The 23,488-nt window shown below is 34.6% G+C and overlaps 1 protein-coding gene and 1 long non-coding RNA gene across 2 annotated transcripts; both read right to left on the bottom strand.

The window, feature by feature from the left end:
- Positions 1-2,505: 2,505 nt before the first annotated feature.
- LOC137730529 (uncharacterized) lies at positions 2,506-5,958 on the bottom strand. The gene is made up of 4 exons (XR_011068170.1): positions 5,714-5,958; positions 4,258-4,341; positions 3,871-3,963; positions 2,506-2,867 (listed from the first exon to the last, which is right to left on the bottom strand). It is a non-coding gene; the product is annotated as an uncharacterized lncRNA (long non-coding RNA).
- Positions 5,959-11,523: 5,565 nt separating this feature from the next.
- LOC137732959 (uncharacterized) lies at positions 11,524-21,874 on the bottom strand. The gene is made up of 28 exons (XM_068472190.1): positions 21,443-21,874; positions 21,155-21,248; positions 20,764-20,839; positions 20,237-20,301; positions 20,110-20,154; positions 19,877-19,977; positions 19,651-19,792; positions 18,918-18,979; positions 18,769-18,842; positions 18,612-18,682; positions 18,210-18,297; positions 18,065-18,137; positions 17,882-17,977; positions 17,175-17,280; positions 16,882-16,975; positions 16,709-16,792; positions 16,470-16,626; positions 16,062-16,261; positions 15,928-15,972; positions 15,693-15,721; positions 15,485-15,606; positions 15,271-15,318; positions 14,743-14,867; positions 14,375-14,655; positions 13,269-14,214; positions 12,755-12,826; positions 12,327-12,446; positions 11,524-12,243 (listed from the first exon to the last, which is right to left on the bottom strand). Exons 1-28 carry the CDS (start codon positions 21,804-21,806, stop codon positions 12,199-12,201), a joined length of 3,825 nt encoding a protein of 1,274 aa, XP_068328291.1. The 5' UTR covers positions 21,807-21,874; the 3' UTR covers positions 11,524-12,198.
- Positions 21,875-23,488: the final 1,614 nt, after the last annotated feature.

Consider the following 23,488-nt stretch of genomic DNA (forward strand, 5'->3'; position numbering starts at 1 on the left):
ATTGTTGGATATTTATCAACAATCAATGACATATATATATTTGAATGTGCTAATAAACAATAAATTACAACTGAGTCTATTGATAAAGAATGAGTAAACGAAAATAATATTAAACAGATCAATTGAAGATTGAGGCTTGCATACCGCAATATCCTTGAAATAGAAATTCATCCCTATAATGTGCTTGTAGTTTTGTAGGCATCTACTTCACTAGGATTCAAAGTTCTAAACTAGGATTCCTGCGTCGGAAAACTTTGTTTCTAGGGAATTTCTTTGTGGTTCTCTCAGTTTGCTTCTATGGAAGAAAACATAATTTTTGGTGTTTTGAATGATATGCAAATGCATTTATTTATAGTAGTCATATACCAATTTGCAACAGATATGATTTTGGGAGGTTATTGTTCAACGTAAATAGTGTGTGGCTTCATCTTTTTCTCAAACTTTTTCAGATGTTCTCAGACTTCATCCGGAATGATGAGTCCATTGAAAAATACAAAGATTAATTAAATTCGAAATTAATTTAAAATTTAAAATATTAATTATTGAATTTAATTATTAGAGCTCAAGCCTAAGAGCCCCAAGGCGTTCTCAGCTATTCTCAGACGTTCTCAATTGGGTTTGTTTTTCATTGCCTTTGCCACTTGTGGTTTCTTTTGGGTTTTATCATGCATATGAAGATTAGTACTAATGAGAAGATCATGTAGGAGTAAGGAGGCTATATCGAAACTTCACTATTTGTTTTTGTATATCAAATTATGATTTTTTTTGTGGTAATGGTGGAAAGGAATATACTTGTTCTCTGATTTCTGGTGTTTGATGTGCCTATTACCCATGCCTTTACTCATGTTTAAACCTTGGTGTCCAATGATCAACGATTCTTTGCTTAATTATTTTCACATAATTTGAATGGGTGACTTTAAAGCTTCTAAATATGGCATATAAAGCGAGTGTAAAAGTTAAACTCTTAAACTCTCTTGTTTATATATTCAAAATGGTATCTACTTATGAAAGGTACTTTTTTTATTAAAGATATTGTTTTACTTGGTATAGGCTTCCATTACTTACATTCATCAATCTTTTTTATTAAGGAATGAGGCTGGGAAATTTTTATTTTGATCCATTCATGGCACCTGTGGCCAAGTTAACTTCAAGGAAGCACTAGACTCGGTCACCCTGCTCAACTTCAAATCCTTGAGAAATTTTTGAAGGAAGGCAATGGAACTCCATGCTTGCAGAAGATCAAATAGATAACCATCGAACTCACACAACATGAACTAGTGATTAGAGACTTTACATCCCTTGATGGAAAAGTCTTCGCTGTTTTTAACCAACAAAATCAGTCTGATTGGTGCATTGGGTTTTGAATTTCATGTCTCTTTGAAATGTATGTTACTGCTATAAGACTGACGGTCCTTACTTTTTATATATGAAGCGTGACTACGATTAATTTATGTGCATACTAATTGTTATTAAGAAATTGTCATAAAATATATCACGTGACAGTTTTATTTGTTACGGAATGGTTTCTTACGCATGTTTATTATTTGTCTTATTTCTTTTGATAAATTTGACAATGTTTGCATTCTCATTGATATAATTATTGCATTCTTGAATAGTTTATTGCAGTTTCAATATTAAACATATTTTATTACAAATTGGTTTATGGGATAAAGTGAAAGCAGTGAAATGATTTGACTATTCAAACTATATGACCGAAGCGTGATGATTATGGTTATTATAAACATAATCATCATGTGTACCCATATTAGTTCCTAATTGGCATTACATGATGTGATAATTTCTTATTGTTTTGCATGATGGCATATGCTTGTATTTTTCCTGCTCTAAATTTCAAATAAATACTGGAAAACCAATTATGGACTTTTCATGTGTTTTGAGAAACGCACGGTGTCTATGGTTTTCAAATGGTGTGCATTTTCTTTTAGCAGCACATATAAATTCTAATTATATATGGATCAATGAATTCCAATAGAAAAAGTTATGACATATCCAGGTTGTGTTGTTTAGGAAGTTGTGCATCTCTTTCATTGGTATGGATATATTGTAACCACATTTGTGAAGAAATAGAAGCCTATTTCTTAGAGGAAATATGCTATTTCATAGGTTCTTTCATACTTCGCTTTGAAAAAGACGATGAGTTCTCTGTATATTAAGTATGTATATTTAATCAGTCTAATTTATGATGTTCTATATGATTAAGACACATCATTAAATGATACATCTTGCATGATATATACATGTATATGAAATTGTTGCACGCACATTGTTGCGTGATAACAAATTGTATGAACAATATAAAAAATGTCTCATAAAAGAATAATATTATTTATATTAAAAATGTTAGTAAGATTTGTACATACAAAAGCATATCAAAGTTGCACCATCCCAAGTGCATTGTCAGCAATGTTTCTTTGAATTAAATTGTCCTAATACAAACATAAACATGAATACATGAAAAGTGATCAAAGTATGAAATAATACTTGAATCAAATGTATAAACAAAAAAATTCAAACATGAGAAAACCTTATGCAATTATCTCTATTTGTGTTTAAGTACAAATAGATTGAACTCCTAATTATCTACATCAACATACCATTTCTTTGCAACTACTACATCAATATGTAACACATACTTCATTCAATTTGGGATTTCCAAACACAAAACTATTGACGCCATTCAATTTGGGATTTCAAAACACAAAACTATTGACGCAAAATTCCAACCCATTTTTGTGTTATAGAAGATAGTGAGAAGCAGGGCAACATGTCACACTTTCAACTGAAACACCCAAGATTTGTGTTTTAAGCTCTGCAAACTCAGCGTGGCGGTTGTTGAGAGCGGTGATCTCTGCAATGTGGGTTCAAAATTTTTGAACAAATCAATCAGGTTAAGATAGATTCATTCAACATCAAATAAAGATTAAAATTTATATGCAGAGATGCTGACTGAAAACATGCTTACATACAAGACAAAACAAATGTGAAGTCCAATGCGTAAAAAAAAAAAAGAATCACATGCTTATTCCCAATGTACTTAGAGAGCTTAACCTGAAATCCAAAAACCAAATCTTCAATTGTAATGAAACAAAGGGTACATTAGTCATTTGAAACCCTTTCTATAAGAAGCTCTTCTGCTTTTGAAACCCCTTCTATAAGAAGCACTTCCGCTTTTAAGCGTTTTTGCTAGAAATTTTTTTATTTGAAACATGTTTAAAGTTTCTATTAAAGTCCACATGCTTCCTGAAAAAAAACATAGAAATGATTCTTGAAGCATATGGCAGGTGCTTCTTTAGAAACCATTTGGCAAGTGCTTTCAAAGAACCAAAATCAATTTTAATCTCTCAGAAGAAAATCTTATACAAACCGGGGAATCAAAATACAGAATACGATAGCAAAACAATGCTCGTCTGATGAAAGAAAAAAATAGTAATAGTAATATACCCATATACGCTGCAATAGGCTTACTTTTGCAGAACTAAGTTTCCAAGGAACAATCGACCCACAGATAATCATGTCAACATCCAGAATCACGACCTTACTAAAAACAAAAAATGCTCAAATAATAAAAAATTGGGAATTATGGTTGTTTAATTATACCTAAAGTGTAGTAGTTATAGTTGGTGTTTATCGGCCTTCGAGGGAGTCGAAGACCTCGAATAATAGCGGAATGCAGAAACTGGGATTAATATTCAATTTTTCTGTATACAGGACACTTTAAAGATTGAGATTTTTTTTTCACTTTTATAATAATAATAATAATAATAGTTTTGACAACAAAATCAGAATTTTGACAACTAATCGTCAAAAAATTCAAAATTTCTAAAACCTTTCAATCAACTTTGGACTTACATTGCAGTCTGTAGCTTTTCCAACCACAAAGAAAGCAACTGGGAAGCGAGAGCATGAAGCAAGTCCTATGGGAGTTCATTGACAATCGGTCACCTAAAAACCGAAAAATTAACCATTTTTTAAAGTAAATGCAAGGTTCATGAAAATCCTGTGAAACTTATTAGGATTAAAAAAATTAGGCGAATCAATTTGTTCATATAGCTCACATCCTGAGCTAAGAGAGTCAGAGGTTGATGCTGCTGTTTTCAACAAAATTGGGGCAATGGTGGAGAAACATTGTAAAAGGGTTATGGCAGAGCAAATTGATGAAAAAAATAGAAGGGAAAATGTAGCACGACTTAGTAATTTATATGTTACGAAAGCAGTGATAAAGTCCTGATAAAATACCTGCATCTTTATATCTTTCATCTTTGATAGCTAAATTTAACCAAACCAAGTTCTTGAATTAAAGAATTTGGGCCCTCTGTAGCACTGGAAAGAATATAACATATGATTAAACATACACAACACAAAAGATCCATCTAGGCTAACCCCATGAATAAAACAAATTCAACCAAGAAACAAAAAATTAAGAACAACCCAAAAACCAAAAGAAACCCTATTACAGTTTTAGCTCACTAACCCATTGAATCAAAACAAATTCAATAAAAAAACATAAATTAATAACCCAATAATTAAATCGAAGGATTCTGCAAAAAAGAGACACCGTTGGGTATCGAAACTCATGAAGAGCATGGAAATAATCAGACCAACATCCAATTTAGTACACACCTAAGCACAACATAAGCAAAAAACCATCCTCAACTCTTCAATCATTTATCAAACGCAATAATACATTCATATAAAAACTCTCAATCATTTATCAAAATTGAATTAATTGAATCTTCATTGGAAAATCTTAGTTATTATTAGAAAATCTACCATCTGAATCAGAATAGAAAAAGGTAAACCAAATCAAATTATCCATTTGAAAAGACTAAATCAGTGATGTAAATTATTAAGGGAGAAACATATATGGAAAAGATAAGAACAAATAGCTTACCAATTGTGGCTATTCCCACCTCAAACAAAGACTACAACAATAGACCTGAAAATTGAATGCTGAATAAAAAGAATTATATATTGGAGAATCAAATTGAAAAAGTCCAACATAACCCAAATTTACATTAACAGATAAACATATGCCAAAAGAAAGAAAAAGAAAACCAACATATTTTTGTAAGAAACCCAACAAACCATCCAACACTTCAAATCACTGCTAAAAAAATTCCACATAACAAAATCAAATTACTAAAATTTTTTTGTTTGAACTGAAAATTAGGTAAAAAAATTAAAACTCTTTTCAGATTTGAACAATAAAATGCCAACCGAAAATAAAATATATACAAAGAAAATTAAAAACTAATAATATATAAAAACACCAAAAACTGAAAAAACATTCTTACATTTTGAACTAAGCAACAAACACTTGCTTTTAGTTTTATATATTGAAACTCATTACTGATGATAAAATTACCAAAATTTAGAAACAATGTCAAAGTTTCATATGACAACATGGCCCCTAACAATTTGCAAAGAAAATGCAAAAATTTGGCTCTAAATGATTAAAATATAGAACAAAAAAAATGAAAAAACAAACATAAATACTAACTAGTAATAGATCCCACTCACCAAAGAAGCTCCAAGAGGTAAGAATACCCTTCATAACCTACTACAATCAAGAGAATCAATAAAAACCCATTTCAAAAAATTAAAATCCGTGAAAGAAAAACTAAAATTTTGAGGAAAAATTGAAATAAATAAATAAATCATCAGCTTTGACTCCATAAGTAGTTGTAGGTACCTCAAAAGTGAGAGAGACAGAGCAAAGAGATGAGTGAGAGAACGTGGGTTGAGTTTCTGGCGATTTTCTTGCTGAAATTTTCATAGATGCGTGTACACCTCGAAAACCTTGTAGAAATACGCATCATACTCGGCCTATACAAAATTAAAATTTTGAAATCAAGGAATAACTATTTGGAAATTAGGGTTTACAATGAAGAAAAGGTGGAGAATTTGAAGGACCTGTTGCGGCGGTAGTAGGGGACCACTTTGATTTAAATGATTTCTTGTTAGCATTGTGGTGGAGAAACCAATAGAATCGTATAGAGAAGCTGAGATTTGAAAATTGTTAAAGCAAATGGCCATAAATAGTGCTAACCCCTGTCAAGTTTTTTATCGGTACCATGTGTGTTGCGTTTAGTATTTTGGTCAAAAGGTGTCTAGTTCAACACATAGTTCACTATGATTTCTTCATATGAAAATTGTTAACAATAAGTGTAGGTTCAAGTCCGAAAGACACCTACACCTATTGCATGGTGTAAAAGTTGCAACAAATTTCTTTCATTTATATCTATGTATTTATGTTTTTGCAATTTCTATAGATTTTTGAATCTTTCAGAGGTTTTAACTCTATTTTATTAAAGATTCAAAGGTTTTTTTTTTATTATGAATTAAATAATAAATATGAAGAGTCATGTCTAATGGGATAAGTCATGTCCTTTACCAAAGGTTATATAGAGTTTTATAAATAGGGAACTACTCAAACATAATAGATACGTTCAAATATTTCCCTTCTCATCCTACCGCAGTACTTATTTATATCCCTTATTAACCTCCTACTTATCTTTATCATCAATAGGCAATTGATCACTATTATGGCATCTCGTCTGCCATAATCGTGCTAATGGATCAAACATTCTATGAGATTCAAGGAGTTGTAAATAGCCGATATTACTTGCACATACGGAGGCATCTACGACTTTAAGACAGTGACAACACGCATCTATTGATATCACAAGTCAAATTATTCCTTACTTTTTTTCTATTTACTTCTTTGTTTATTGATCCTTGTGTTTGATACATTAAGGTATTATCTAATTGATTGAAATTACATGTGTATTATGACTTTAATTATTTTTATAATCCTACACTTTGACAACTCTACACCAAGGCTAAAATTATGTACCTTCAAAGTTCCGAATTAGGTACTGACACTCATAATTAGATACAAAAGTTACACGCACAAGCTTGCTTATAACTTGTTTGAGATTGTTTTTACAGGATTTGAAAATTTTGATTGGCAATATCATATGGAAGTTCCACCAAGCTATGTATAATTCTTACCACCGCTGAAGATCTTCAGTATTTGGATGTTGCCATTAATGTTTAACGTTCCTACTTCGTGCTTGAATAGAATTGAATCAGACTGTGAGGTTAATGGATAATATTTTATAGTAGATGGACGACTATAATTAACTAGAGGGATGCTTTACCTCTCGTGCAAAAGCTTGGATCTCGATGTGCTCCTACGAACACGAAGCAAGGAATCCAACTAAGAAGTCAAAAGTAAACCCAAATAGGACACCAAAACGAAATATGTGACACAAACCTAATTTCTGCATCATCATAATTTTGAGCTGTAAATCACAACAATCTCCACCTCGGCAAGAAATTAGCAAACTTCCAAATCATATACAAACTTCAAATTGCGATACCAAAATACAAACGCAAACGTGCACCAAATGTAAGACTTTTAATGGGCTTACATCTATTTAGGAGTCCTAATTGATTAAGAATACAAGATAGGAAGAAATATTTGATTATCCTGGATTACTTGGTGGTAAAGTAAACCTATAATGATTGAGAAAATCTTTCCTATTAGGTCATGGATTATGGAGGTGCTAAAATATGTATTAGGGATTTCTTTATGGGCAAGAAACCTGATATTCTCACCTATAAATATAAGGCTTAGGTCCCCACTCTTATACACAATATTCTAACACAAAACTCTACCCCATATAGGAGTGCATAAGGCATGTAGAGAGAGTAGAAAATCTCTGCTTGTTGTTGTGTTCGTGATTCATTCTTGTGCTTGGATTCAATGGCTTCTCAAGGCTAGTACTTTTAGTTGCATATTATAGTTGACTTAGATGTGGTATCAAAGCGTATGTTATATGCATCTAGAAGTCTAAAACAAGGATTATATTATATTTATAAAGTAAATCGTGAAATATGATTGTTGTTCAAAGTCATGTTCATGTTCAGTTTTATACTTTGTTTATACTATATGTTGCTTACAAGCCCTGAAGCATATCAAGATTGTGGTGGTATAAGACCCATAAAGATGTCAAGATTGAAGTGATATTCTATTTTATTGTCTAGCATACAACCATTTAATAGACTAGCCAACCATCTTTTCAATCCCAGATTATAATGACAAACTTGTATTATAGACACTGCCAGTTAGGGCTTTCGGTCTACAGATGTGAACTTTTAATTGGACGTAATCTATAATGGAACAAGGTATTACATTTTGTGAATATCGGCTCTTTTCAGTCTACAGATGTGAAGGGTTTTGATGTGAAAATTAACTTGACACACAAATTAAACCCTATTGATGACAATTGTAATATATATGTAAGTAAGGATCGTTCTAGGCCAGGGATTAACTAGGGATGCTAATCTAGACTTAGCTAAACTTAGAAACACAAACTAGACTCTAAAAACACTAAATTGACTCTAAACAGCACAATACTAGCAAATAGACACAAAACTGACTCTATGGAGTTATTTGGACGAAATTTAACTAACTTAGACTCAAAACACTAAATTGGACAGATTTGAACACTTTTCTAACTAATCTAACACACTTAATAAAAGGGGGAATTGCTTTGGACGAAATTAATTAAACTAGGCAGATTGCAAAACTAAACAGATTAGACATTAAATTAGGTGAATTGAATGGGTGAAAGGCTAGTTAGAGGGTCCTTTTCCACACATGACATATGCATATAAACCAATCTCCAGTTATTATTCCTTTAGACTATGAATGACAATGACCTAAATTAACCATGAAAAGCATAAATTAACTTTCAGATTTTCCTTAACTCGTGGAATTGGATGGAATACGCATCGTAACCAAATTATCTTTCTCAAGTTCTCTATATGAAACGCATGATAGAGATACATATCAAAAGTCATTAAATTCTATGAAAATCATAAGCATTGACAAGGCATTCATCATTATGAAACGCATGAGACTCATGCCAAGGATTCACTTAACACGATTGTGACTAGCAACCTCCACTACTCATGAATATAAGTTCATAATGATTAGGTGAAACTCCCTTATACTCTAGCGTCAAATTCATGCATGCAAATTAAGTGTCAACCCTCAACCAACATACATAAACAAGTTTTAATAACTCAGATAAGCAAATCACATTCAAGACTAAAGAAACAATAACTGGATGTAATCAATTCATATAAAACATATAATCATGGCTTCGAATTCACCTCCAACAATAAAGAAATTAGTTCCACATGTTCATCATAATTGAAAACCAAGTTAAAATAAACATTGAACTAAACCTAGGATAGAAAGAACCCAGAAACACTCCCCACTCCAATGGCAGATTTCGAACCCTCCTTGGATGGCAAATTGCACGGCACTCTTCTTCTCCTTCCTTCCTTGCTTGCAGCACTAGGGTGATGTGGTGGTTGATGGCTTAATGAATGAACGAATGAATGAATGAGGGGTGGTAGGGGGGTTGTGGCACAAACATGAATTTATATATATATATATATATATATAATGCACGGCAAACCCAAGGGATATCAGATTAGGGTTAGGGTTTGGTAGAAATCAGGTGGGAGAAGGATTAGGGTGCACCAAAATCTGAAAGGAAAAGGATTTCACAATCCTAGGAGAAAAGGATTGTAGGTTTTAGGGCTTCTAGAAGAAGGAAAGGCGCCACCTTTCTAGGGATTCTAGAAACAATGTTTTCTGTGGCAGAAATTGGACTTCTAGAGGGAATAAATGGTGCGGCATTCTTTTAGTATCAGATAAGGTCTTCTAGAACCATTTATTTAAGTGTATAAATAAAAAATTAAGCCCTTTTTGCAGCTGAAATTAAGGTGGAACAAGATTAGGTTAGGATAAGGTTTGGATAAGATAATGTTCTTTGGATAATGTCCACGGGCGAGGCACTGTGAGGAATTTCACTAAACAACCAATATCAAAAATAAGAACACAAGAGATTAACGTGGTTTGGTGTAAACATTACGTCCACGGGCGAGGCACTGTGAGGAATTTCACTAAACAAATTGAGATTACAAAAGAGTGTTTAAACTCTCACAACCCAAATTCCACAAATTACAAACCCTAAACCAAACGAGTAGAGAACGTAAAACAAACAGTGGAGATTCTCCAAAATTGTTCTCTAACTCTCAAACCCACCAATTTCAAACCCACCAATTGACTCTCACCAAATGGTCAAACAAATGAGCCATGAATTTGCCACACACTCATGACTCCAAATGGTGACCTCCATCCAAAACCCAATTAGCGAAAATTCTCTAAACTAATGGTGAGACACACAAAACAAACAAACACTAAGGTCCCATTTATAGTGCATAGCACTTAGGTTACAATGAGAATCCTAATCCTAAACAAATAGGTAATTAACAAAATCTCTCCACCAAGCAAGGAATCCAACTAAGAAGTCAAAAGCAAACCCAAATAGGACACCAAAATAAAATAGGTAACACAAACCTAATTTTTGCATCATCATAATTTTGAGCTGTAAATCACAGCAATCTCCACCTCGGTGAGAAATTAGCAAACTTCCAAATCAGATACAAACTTCAAATTGCGATACCAAAATACAAACACAAACGTGCACCAAATTCATTCAAAAACTGATCTCCACCACAAGTCAAAAAATTGAAAAGTCTTCAAAACTTGAAATTTCCTCAAACGCCTTCTCGAACAAATTCTATTACAGAAACTAACAAAAATGAGCCAAAAATCTATGCAAAGCTCAAACAAACGAACCAAAAAAAAGTGCAAACACTTCACCATAGTCTCGAACATCAAACTTCGCCTTATGAATGCAGAGTGAACATTCATTGGCTCAAAGACAACTAAAGAGGATGGGTAAACAAGCTTTACAACTTGAGCCATAGCTCCCATGCAAATTTGACATCAACAACAAGATTGCTCCAAGTGTCTAGAGGTCATTTTTTCCTCTTAGCGCTTTTAGAAGTCCTTGTTGAACTAACACAGCATGCATCTTCAATTGCCAAATACCAAAGTCATTCATCCCATCGAATTCTTCAAATATCAAATTTCCCCAATGACATAGAGAGGTTCATGATGAATGAAAAATAAAGTTTAAGTCGAAACCTGGGGCTCTGATGCCACTTGTTATACTTTTATACGCAAGAGAAAGCGAATTCTAATAAAGTACTAAATATCATCGTAAGCGAAAGTGAAGAAACAATCAATCTCAAAATAAGAACACAAGAGATTAGCGTGGTTTGGAGTAAACATTACATCCACAGGCGAGGCATGGTGAGAAATTTCACTAAACAAATGAAGATTACAAAAGAGTGTTTAAATTCTTACAACTCAAATCCCACAAATTACAAACCCTAAACCAAACGAGTACAGAGCCCAAAACCGACGAAGCAGATTCTCCCAAATTGTTCTCCAACTCTCAAACTCACAAATTGAATCTCACCAAATTACAAAACGAATGAGTCATGAATTTGCCACACTTGGGGGCATCTCGTTGATCTTTTTCTTGCTTGCCTTTGCAGGAAGGTGAATTTGCCTATGGTGGATGACTTTGATTGGTTTGTTATACTACTTATCTCTGATCTGATACGTGGACTAGAAGAAACTAGGGATCGATCTGAACAGCTTGTATTTGTATTTTTGAGTATCCTGAATTCTTGTAGTTTTTTAGTTGCTTCTAGTTGTTTGCGACACTGTCCACAAACTCCACATTTCATTACCAATGTATTCTTCTGTTTACCAGTCTATAAATTGGCATAGTAATTTACGATATGGTCTTAAGATGCGGAAGAGAGAGTATATGCACAGTACATTTGAGTTACTCCCCTCCTCACGCCCTTCCGCTCTCTCGCCATTGCTGCAGGTAGAACCAAATCAACTTGGTGGATCATATGCATGTAAATGCAAGACAAGTTTTCGACGGAACTAATGAAAATCAAGCAGCAGCAAAATCATCAACTGCTCTGCCTGCTGCTACCCTTAGTCATTACAATGGGTGGAGTTATCGGCTCCATTGTCCAGGTGGCAGCAACAAACTCAAATTGTTAATGCACTACACAATAGCTTAAGAAAAATGCAGTTGATTTACAAGAACCTATATTGCCTCGGTAATTTATACAATGTAAGGAGGGAGATCTACATCGGCATCACGGCATCGACTGAGGTGATATGTGCAATAATTTCAGATACAAAGACAATTCCCGCCGTTAGCCCTCTGCTTCAGGAAGTAGGCGTCTTTTGGGTAGTTTAAGCTGCACCGTTACAAAAATTAATTATCACATCCGCCCTGGAAGAATTCGCTATAATCAGATTACAATGTTCCTTATTTCCTAACCTTTGATTTTGTAGTCCTCCAGCCTCCCATGTTCTGCTCTTGCGGCGAGTATGAGAATCTATCAAAGGAATTTAGAATGGAGGCTTTATCCCTACTTGAATCAACTGCAGGCAAGAGATCCTACATACAAACAGACTAGGACCGTTATTTAGACGGTCTTGGACATTTATGCTGTAAATCTTCACAAAACAAAAAAATGCTCTGCAAGATGGTTAAGGGAGACTAGCAAATCCATGTTCAATCAGATTTTCAGTAATATTGCCAAAAGAACTTTACTATGGAATTTCAAATTTCAATATATAAAATCTCGGTCACTTCCACATACTGTTATAACTTAACTGTGAATCCCTGATTCTACGATGACACAAGTCCTAAGTTTCTTTTTAGCATTCCAAATACAATTGTAAGATCACATATTACAAACTTACCTTGTCTTCTGGAGCCCTATCACTAGATGCTTCAAGATTTTGAACATGCAACTGTTCTAAGTAAAACAGTATCTGCGTCAATTAGGAAACCAAAAAAACAATGAGTCAGGTGAGAAAAAAAAAAAGCACCATAGAATACCAGCTACAACCAGTATCCGCAAAGATGTAAGAAATTGCATTAACTTCTCAGAAATTGCAAGATTCAGGCAAAATGGGAAATAAATCTAGTGTAGCAACATGCAATCCAGTTTTTTTATTCAAAAAGAAACGATAAAAATACAAGAGCGGACATGAAGTCTGCAAAAGCACAAACAAAACAGGATAAATAGCAAGATCACCCTGACACTTGGAAACGGCGAAAACATTCCAAAAGTAACTAATAGCAGACTACGAAAACATTCCAAAACTAATTAATAGCAGCAATCTAATTACGGAAATTTCTGAGAAAGAAAAATCTCTAAATTCTGTAGCAAAATGTAATCCAGTAACCTACAAAAGTTAAATAGAAACCTACCTTGTTGAGTAAATGAACATTTGACATGTTAGCTGCCATGACCTGTACACCAAGGCAATTGTTGTGGCTACTGCAGAAGGGGCAGAAGATGGTACGGAAAACGCATCCATCCTCTTCACACCATATGCCCTGTCCAGTAGCACCTTCAGAATTCAAGAGCCTCTGATCAACTGATGCACTGTCAGTTATAATAACAGGTATTCCTGATGAGGATGTATTTCCTGTGTGAAACTTTAATACATTCATACGAAGAGATTCTAAATGACATTTCGACGAAGAAGATACAGAGCATGCTAGATGTAGCTGATTCTCAGGAAGTCCCAACGGGGTTTTGCAGAGTGAGCAAGAAATTTGTAGTCTTTTATCCATTACACAACCAACTGACGTGGATGAAGCAACACAATTATTAGTCGTGAGAACATGAGGAACATTGGACTTAGATTTGTGTTCTGAACCATTAGTCTCAAAACTAGATTCAATTTTGCGATTCGCATCTCTGCTGGCCATTGAGTATTTTACAGAACTAGTAGAATCTGGAGTTTCGGAATCAGGAGCATCAGACTGTCCATTAACAAAGTTGACCAGTGGTGAATACAGTGACTTTCTCCTCTTTTGGGTATGAGAATTAACACTCAAATTCAAAGATGATTCTGTTTCTAGTATCGAGCTGTGCATGTTCAAAGTCACATTCTTTTTAGGAGTTGCTACAAGGCTGCACTGGGCTTTTGGAGAAGCTCTGCAACTATTGGTCAAGGGTACTGATTGAAATGACATTTCATTAGAAGAAGCCTCAATTGTGGTTGAAGTTGAACCAGAATTCTCATCCTTATTTAAGGATCCTGGACTATATACAGAACCGATTCCATCCATGTTAGGGGTTTCTTTGACAATGGAGATGTCTGGATCTGCATCAGAGAATGCCATGGACAAAGATGGCATTCGGTACCTGAAAAGAAATGAGTTTTGGAGAGTATTGGTAACGGAATGCCGAATGAGAATTAGAAACTGTGCAGGAAAGCAGATTTATCGGTGCCCTTAACTAATACAAGGCCATTATCTCACTTGAGTAATCATTATTTAATTCAGAAAAACACAGCGACACTTACCCTGAATTTTTCTGAGGACAACAATCTAGATCAATTATTTCCTTGCTATGGTCAGCATCCACATCCATTTGCACAAATTGCTGAACTTCCATACAACCTTGAGATGTCAGTTGGCCATCATGCTTCATTTCAGAATTCTCTGGCAGTTTGCAACAATCGAACTTCTTTAATTTCTGATATTTCACTTTTGTAATTCCTTCATTTTGACCCATAGGGTGAATAATTTCCCCTTTAGCTTCAAAACTCTGTGAAACACTAACCATATTCTTGCTTACTCTTTCCTGCATGAAGGTTAACCAATTTATAATACTTAATATTGTTCAAGGATAAGAAAAGTATCTGAAGAACAGCGGGAGCATGCAGCAAACCTTGACATCACTGAAAAAGGATTTTAATTCCTCCATTGACGTATCAAAGTTGTTATAATGTCTGATGGATTTCTTTAGCCACTTTGACACATATGCTGTATTTCTTTCCTTGTGATAGCGTTCATCTGCTTGGAATAAATTATTAAATTTGTATAAACAATGTTAAAGGGCAGATATAGAAACAACAAAAGACTAATCAATTGCACCCAAAAACCAAAAAGATGTCAAAGAAATTGTGTTTAAAACTTTGAAAAACCTTTTACATTGTGAGCACTTGGAAACCAACAAAAAAAAAATTAAAAAGATATCATGGAATAGTTTGACAGCAAATCACACAAAAGATGAGGCTGAAGTTAGCCAAATGTGAGATTCAAAAACAGCTTTCATAGAAACATCATTGAGCTGACACTGAGAGTTTAAAGTCTGAATACAAAATATTCTAGTTGATAAATTTTCCAAAAAACTAATTCTGTTGAGAAAATTATCTGTGATTTTAAGAGATAAGATCATATGTTCAAGAACAGTTACCTAATAAGATGACAGCTCCATAATCAAACCTATGGCGAATGCAACGTCCTACAGAAATAAAGAAGCCAGTTAGTACAGATTTAAAATAAATCGTCAGATGGTGCACAGAAAACTTTCAAATGAGGTTTGGTGGAAAAATTTCTACGCTTAGTGATGAGTCATCTTATACACAAATATATGTTAAGTTAATCCACTTTGAAAAGGTAGGGATTACCTGCAGCTTGATTTAGAGCTCGAAAGGCTTGCTGGCAATACCACTCGTTCCCACTCAAAAGGCTTTTGGATGACTTATGTGTATCATTATACTTCTGCTTTAAGACAACTTGAATATCATTTCTGAAAAAAGGTTGAGAGCAATCAGCGAACTGTTACTCATAAGACATATCTGTTCCAAAACAAATACAAAAACGAGAAGTTCTTACATGTTGGGAAACGGAATCCCGACAATTATCTGAGATAGTTAAGATAAATAGACAATCACATAAATATATGACCACTGTATTACTGTATTAGCCAATCCAATTAACCAAAGATTATGATGTCTAAGCTCATCAGCCTCCTCCCCATTGAGAGCAAACACCAATCTCCCCCTCTCCCCCTCCCTCCCTCCCCCACCTCGAAATATAAATCACACTACCAAAAGACAGAAAAGGATACCACCGCCCGAGCATTGTCATCTGAAAAATCAATTCCTTCTGAAACCTGCAAGCATAAACATAATGATTGAGCATGTGCAAACTTAACAAAACACCCTATCATTATTTTTTATGTAGGACCACAATAGTGTGCACCTTTCCTCGGCACACAGCAAGAAAAGCAGCTCCATCAGAGTTACTTTTTCGTGGACACTTGAACGCAGCAAACTGACTTTTTTTTGCTATCTTGTTGGCACTTTTCTTTGCCCCAAAAACTGGTTTATTACCCTTACGAATTGAATCATAATAACCCTTCAAAACAGCATCAAATTCCTCCTGGTCTCCTCCTCTTGGCTCTGCACTAAGCAATAACAACTAAGCAGTACAATCCAACACAGAATAACAATAAAGAAAAATCAACAATGAGCTCCAAGTCTTGCATTCATGCAGAAATACCATGAAACGAATAAAGTAAAAACACAATCTCAAAGGGAATTTCTAAAGGAATGTTTTATGAAGCATAATATAAGTAGTGAGTGAGTAAGCGAACAAAAAAAGCCTCACCAACAAAAAGGTTCTTTTTTTCATTTAACTGAGACCATTGTCCTGTTCCATGCCAACGCTTGCATAGTTTTCCCATCAGCTTATAACTTGGGAAGAACACGAGACACCCACCTGGAACAATCTTGAAAATTTCTTCCAAGGATTTTCCAAGTGCATCCTTCACAGTAACATAAAATAACAATATTAGTTTACAAAGCAGAAATTAAACTATAAATCATTTCAAAATTTGGTCAAACTACCTGGAAGGCATATTCATCTGCTGTCTTATAACTTGCATTCAATGGTAAGTTACCTGGGCCAGTAGAAATAACAGCAGGCCAAACCTGCAGGGAAAAAGCTAAAACCTTATACCTACAAGAACTATGCAAGCAGAAAGAATGGATGACCAGTAAGGGACAAAAAATTAATATACTTGTGATTCAACATCAATAACATGTGGAGCTTCCAGAGTTGTTCCAAACCGAAGACCAAGCTCAGATGAAAAGGAATTCATAGGTGACAGAGTCCTAAGTTAAAAAAAAAAAAGATTGGTCAGGTGTATGATTACTGTGAAAAGAATCTTACCTAGAGGCAAGCAATGCAACAAAAGTGCAGGAAACCAGACCATGAGAAGCATCAGTCACCAATATAAAACAGGCAAAAACATTCATTTGGACAAATAGTTATAAAAATACAATTGTACAAATTCGCCTGCACTATACTAACCCTGATGTTAAAATGACTGACAAGGAAAGATCAGCAATATCTTTAAACACAACAGCAGGATTCAAACACCACAAACTTAAGGTATGCGTCCAATCGCCAGAAGCTCCTGATACAACATCAGAATCCATATTTTTTCAAACTGCAGCTCCCATAAAGATATTTTTATGAGAAATAATGAGATAAAAAAAAATGCAATACAAAAAGTGAACTAGAGGTCCACAAAAAAATTATACAACCCACAAGGACAAAACCAAAGTACCCTCGCAATGTAATTCAACTCACCGAACGAGCTACAGAAGCTCCCCAATTTAATAAAATAATAGAACTTACAGATCCCTGAAGGCTAGAGAAGGAAGCCCACAATGATGCCCAAATCCAACTTTCCCAAGAGCTTTCTTCTACATCCCCACTATAGCTCTCAAAGATTCCTATTTCTCTCCAAGAAAATTACCCAAATGACAGCTACCACAGTGGAATTCCACAACATTCTTGCCTTTCTTCCACCACTAAAAGACATACTTTACAGAAAGAATGTTTAATGGGTAACATGAAAACAAATTTGAAAAATGCCTCTGCTTTACCAACTACACGATTAATTTGGATGAAAATCAAACTACTAGACAGAGAAGACCCAATGAAAAAGATTAGGCACGTGTTCTATATCACTATCCTCAAAGATAACCAGATAACAGCTATTAATTGCTTACCAGCATCTCTTTTAACATATCGTTGTAAAGCAAGCTGAAAATCAACCATATGACAGCCATTTCTTGAGAAAAAGTAAGTAAGCGAAGAGAACAATCCTGTGTGACATTATCAAAGAAGATCAACCAATATATTTAGTGAGGGTAAACTTAAGACATTTATACTTAAAAACTACAAGGTTTTACCTTCCAATATCACAACAGCCATGCCACTTAGATGTGGTATATCTGATTCTGTATCTGTAGCAGCTTTGAATGCCTGAAAAAGAAAACACACTTTGACACAGAACAAAATAGTGTGTAATGGGAGAAACTATTGTATCTAAATTACCTTCACAGCACATTCAAGTAAGATTGGGAAGCACTGCTGTGATACATTAGCTTCTTGGAGCTCTCTCAAAGCCTTATCGCCAGTCCAACTGTGACATACAATAAAAACCAAACAAAGAAAAATTAAAAGACCAGTCTAAAATTATTCAAAATGCTAGATTTCCAAACCTGAAATACAAACACTTCTCACCCTATCGGTAATTGTTTAAAGAAATTTTAAGAATTAACAGAAAGAGTGAAAGATCAAATTACTTGTTTATATTTTTTTTATACAAGATTGCAAAGTGAAAGGTACCCCATAATTGCATGAACTATTATTTTTTTTTAAATTACTTGAAAATATTATAGTTAACGGATCAATGATAAATTGATAATTGAGGAAAACATCAACCAAAATTCTTACCAAGAGACATAGTACTGAAATTCACGCTTTTCCAATTTATTTTTCCTTTGCTCAATCCAACTTATGAGGCCCTATGGATATGTTTCACTCATAAATGACCACAGAATCACAAAACAGTTACTTGAAACAATTGCAAGAAGTATGTATGAAACCAAACCTGTATTGTTTCGTATAGAGGTTGGTATACCAAAACATCAACTGGGCAAAGCTGCTCTAGTTCTATCTGCACTTCTTTAGAAGGTATGACAACCATATAAGAAATAGAAAGTGACATTGAAAGAAAATATTACTAGTTTAGTGTCCTACTGTGCAAAATGTCTTCGTCAATATCAACACTGCCAGCATCACGAGCAACATCTTCTATATTGCTGCAAACAAGTAATTTAAAAGACCTATTGAGAAAGTCTCACAGACCCAAGCATGAAAGTCTTAATTAAAACAAGTTCAGAAAATTTTAAAAGGCAAGTGATTTCAACAAACCCTATATTTCACATTCTATGCACCCCATTTTAATTTTAACCATTGATTTTCCTTTGATTGTTCAATGTCAGGGCTAAAATTAGAACAGGGGAGTGTAAGAGGTGAAAAAAGGTGTGTTGAAATCATTTCCAAATTTAAAATTTACGCAAATAAAATAGGGAAATATCTCCTTTTATTTTGTATCCTGCAGCCAAAAAGAATCCATATAATGAAGCACCAAGTTAATGGGGAATCTTTTGACTTAATAATCAACATATTCTAATTTATAGAAGTGATATGTAGCAGGAAAACGCATAATATTAACAAGGGAATTCCTCATTTTATGATTAAGTACAACTGGAAATTGGAAAATGCAGAATCTTCATTTACCTCTTAAATAGTGTTGCAAAGAAATACAAGGGGTGTCAAACAGAATATAACTTCAAGTAGAAAGAATGTTTGAAACAAAGAGAAGATCAATCACAATAATGCTGCAACTCATATTGCTTATACTCAGAAAATTGAGCAAGGTGAAAAAAAGAAAAGAAAACAAATATATACACAAAGTGGTACAACATACTGGGCTTCGTCGAGAACAACAATGGATCCCTTAATATCTACTTCCATTGCTCCCCGAATTACTGGATTAATGATGTAGTTATATGGGCAAAAAACCAACTCTGCATCGTCTGACAAAGATCGTGCTGCATAATATGAACAACCTGAAAAGTGACGAGTATCTCAGCCAAATGTAACCATAGCAGTATACACAGTGTACATGCTAGACACATAACAACAAAGCAGACCTTTCACAGATTTTCCAACTTTTACAAGATCTTCAATATCATGGGCCTCATGGCAGCCTCCTTTCTGAAGTGATGGATGGCCTTTGATTTTGTTTACATTTCTGTTAGCAAGAGAGATTGTCATACGATTACACTCCTAATTAATTGTTCTAAATGCTCTGAAGTACATCTGCTGTGTAACCGAACACAAATAAGATAATGGAAGCACAAAAATAAAAAAAAAAGTAACTCACTTAAATTCTAAGCATCCAACCTCTCGGTTCTTCAAAAGCAGCTTACTGACAAATCAAATAACAGATTTTAGACAGAAACATAAAAGGAGATCATAAAAAAGAGTAACAATATATGTTAAAAGTGCACCATTCTTCGTCAATATTCTCTTTCCCATGTACTTGCGCATTTGTGCAGTAATGCTTCCTTGACGCCTGGATAAAATAAAAATGGTGAAAAACAAGCATGCAAACAAGAAAGGTGTGGTGCATCTCAGTGTAAGTTTAGACTGCACCAACTTTGATGGTAGAAACTTAGTCAGGAATTTCTAGCAAAGAGAGAAAAATGAAAAAACAGTAACAGAGGAACTTAATAATTATTTCTGCTGTATGGACTACATTTGGGTGAATAGTTAAATACACAGATATCATGTAACTGAAACATTCATCTTAAGCAATGTCAGTACTCTTCATCTGACCCTATCCAGATTTCTACAAAGACAGATGCTTGTGCAAACTTCAACATTCGAACCTTCATTTTTGAGTTAAAACTTAAATAAAGTGTAAACTCTGAACGCTGAAGTAGTTGGAAATATCAATGCTCCTTAACGACAAATCTTTATAGGAGCGATCAGATCAACATTAACAATGAACATAAAAGGAATGGACTAAACTTACTAGCACTGCCATAGGCACCCGGTAGGAAGTTTTCCGATACTCACGTATCACTTGAGAAATTTGAGAGTGTGTCCTCCTAAATGGACATGAAAAAATAGATGATCGTTAGGTTAGTCTAATAAATTTGACACTCAATGGTACTTCAAAGCTCATAGTTATCAATTCTACTGCTGGACCTGGACTAATAAAATGATAAGCAAATCAAAGGATCATTCCATGTAGCTACTAGATGTGAAACAAGTCCAGAAGCATCAAGTTTAGCAAGCAATATGCTGAAAAATTGAAATATCTCTAACATCTTTCATTTCAAAGGCTCGTTCTCATGATAAGAAAGCAGATTTCTCACTCTAAGGCTAGTTCTGCAACAAAATTAAATAAGCAAACAACTTACGATGCGTAGTATATGGTAGGTGTTGCCTTTTTCTTTTCATCCTTATTGTTTGCCAAGGATTGTTTTGTCTTTGCCTTCTCCGATAACTGAACACCTATAAATAAAAATTACACATTTAACAATTAATGAACAGAAGTAGCAGCTTTAAGCATCTATACTATATGTATTTTAATTTGTATCCAATAAAAACTAAGTGGACTCTTTGAAATTGACATCGGAATCTAACGGGTGAATAGAAAATCAAGAACAAAAAAATATAAATTTAGGGTTTAATGTGATGGCACACACTTGAAGGTTCCTCTTCGGGAACAAATCCGCCGCCGTGAGCCGCCGGATCGGTCATGGCCTTGGGATCGGGCTTGGAATGCAAGAGATTGGCGAACTGATTCTTGGACTTATAAGCCTGTTGCCAAGCGAGAGTGGAGCAGAGAAGAGAAAGCGATTTTCCGGTTCCGGTCGGGGACTCGAGCAATGCGTGGCAATGACCGTCTCTGTGAGCTCGATCGAGAGTGGAGATGACCCTGCTCATGAATGCCAGCTGGGCACCGTACGGGTGGTACGGGAACTCCACCTGGACGCCTCCAATTTGGTACCCATTCTTGGAGGTTTTAGTGGTAGGGTTAGGATTTCTTCCGGGAGTTGCAGACACCATTTTTGGGTGCTTTGGTGCGGAAATTAAAGTCTGGGAATGAAGGAATCGAAGGGTTTTATGAGTGTGAGACCGTGGGGTTATTTAGGCGGCAAAATTAGGAGCGCAAACCCTTTTTGTTTTTTCTTTCTACTTTTTTTTCGGGCAACGCCCAAATTATTCATTTATAAAAGTATCTTAAAAACATGTTAAATTTTAAACACAAAATTCAAATTTGACACTCTAAATAACAATCAGACATCTTTTAAAATTTTGTTCTCTATTCAAATTAAATTATTATTTTATTGTATTATTTTTTTTATATATTTTTTTATATTTTAAATTTTACATATATAAATAACTTTTATAATTTCAGCAAAAAATATATAAATAGTTCGTAATGAATGATTTGGCATTATTTTTTCCTATTTATCAAAATTAACTTTTACAATTGCGAAACCCAAGTCATGTTGGAATTCCTTCTTGTTTCAATCTTGTATTGCATAAATTGAACTTTTGTGATTGTGTGGATCAAGATCGAAGACAAATCTCACCTCACCTCTTCGAAGGCTCCCAAATTTTAGCACATTCCACTTCTTCTTCCCTGTCAACCCAAATCCCAACCCCTTCTAGATTTTCCAAACCCCACCCCACCTCTTCAAAAGCCCTCAAATCACATCTTGACAATGGAGATGAGCTTGACCGGCTGACACAATAAGTGATCGACCAGAGGCGCAAAGAGAGAAGACAACGACGAAAAGGGAGAAAGCAAGGGCAATGAGAAGAGTTTTGGGGGACTATGCAAACGATTAGAGACGGGGATGTGGTTGGAATTACGGATCGGGAACGAAGAAGTTTGAAGCTTTTGGAATTGTAGGTGGAAGGAATTAAAAATGATGAAGAAGATGATATTTTTGTCCTTTTCAGTTCTTTGAAGGAAGGTGGATCGGTGACAGCAAGGGTGTGGGCTTCTATTCCAGGTTATACCACATTCATATTTGATCTTTTAGTTCAAAAATTTTGTTGCTGCCTTTTATGACTGTTGATGTTGATTTGGACATTTTGACATCTCTTTTGGAGATGCTCTAATTTGACTTTCAATCACTACAAATTTACGGGTGTTGTCAATTTGAATTTAAGAGAATTTTAATAGATTTTTTAAAGTGACAGATTTCAAAAGATTTTAATAGAATCTAAAAATTCTCAAAGGACTTTGGCAGATTTATATGGATTTGTATTAGAGATTTGTATGGATTCTTTCATGAATTTCTTAGGATTTTTTATACTTTTCAGGAGAGGCCGCCCACATTGAGGGAATTTCGCTAGCTTCAAACTCTTCTAATGGCACTCATCTTCTTCCTTCATCATTCTTGGTGTCGGAACTTAGAGGTTCCCTCTCTCAGAAACTTAGAGAATCCATTATTCCATCCTTTTCCAAGAAATTCATGGAGTAAAGAAGCTAGGAATGAAGGCCCTTCTCTAAAGGGTGATTAGCCTTTACTTATGCAAAGAGGATTCAACAAAGGTATAAGAAATCTCAACTCCTTTCTTTAAGATTTGAGTTGGCAGAAACACATTGAAGCAACCTTCCTTCATTTCCTTTTTCTTATTGGATTTCGACCTACCCATGTTGCTGCTCTTACCTTCTTTTGTCTTTTCCCGTTCATTATCCTTATCTTTGGCATAAAGGCTTTGAGAGCTCTAAG

This window comes from Pyrus communis, chromosome 4, assembly GCF_963583255.1.
Source record: "Pyrus communis chromosome 4, drPyrComm1.1, whole genome shotgun sequence".
Lineage (NCBI taxonomy): Eukaryota > Viridiplantae > Streptophyta > Magnoliopsida > Rosales > Rosaceae > Pyrus > Pyrus communis.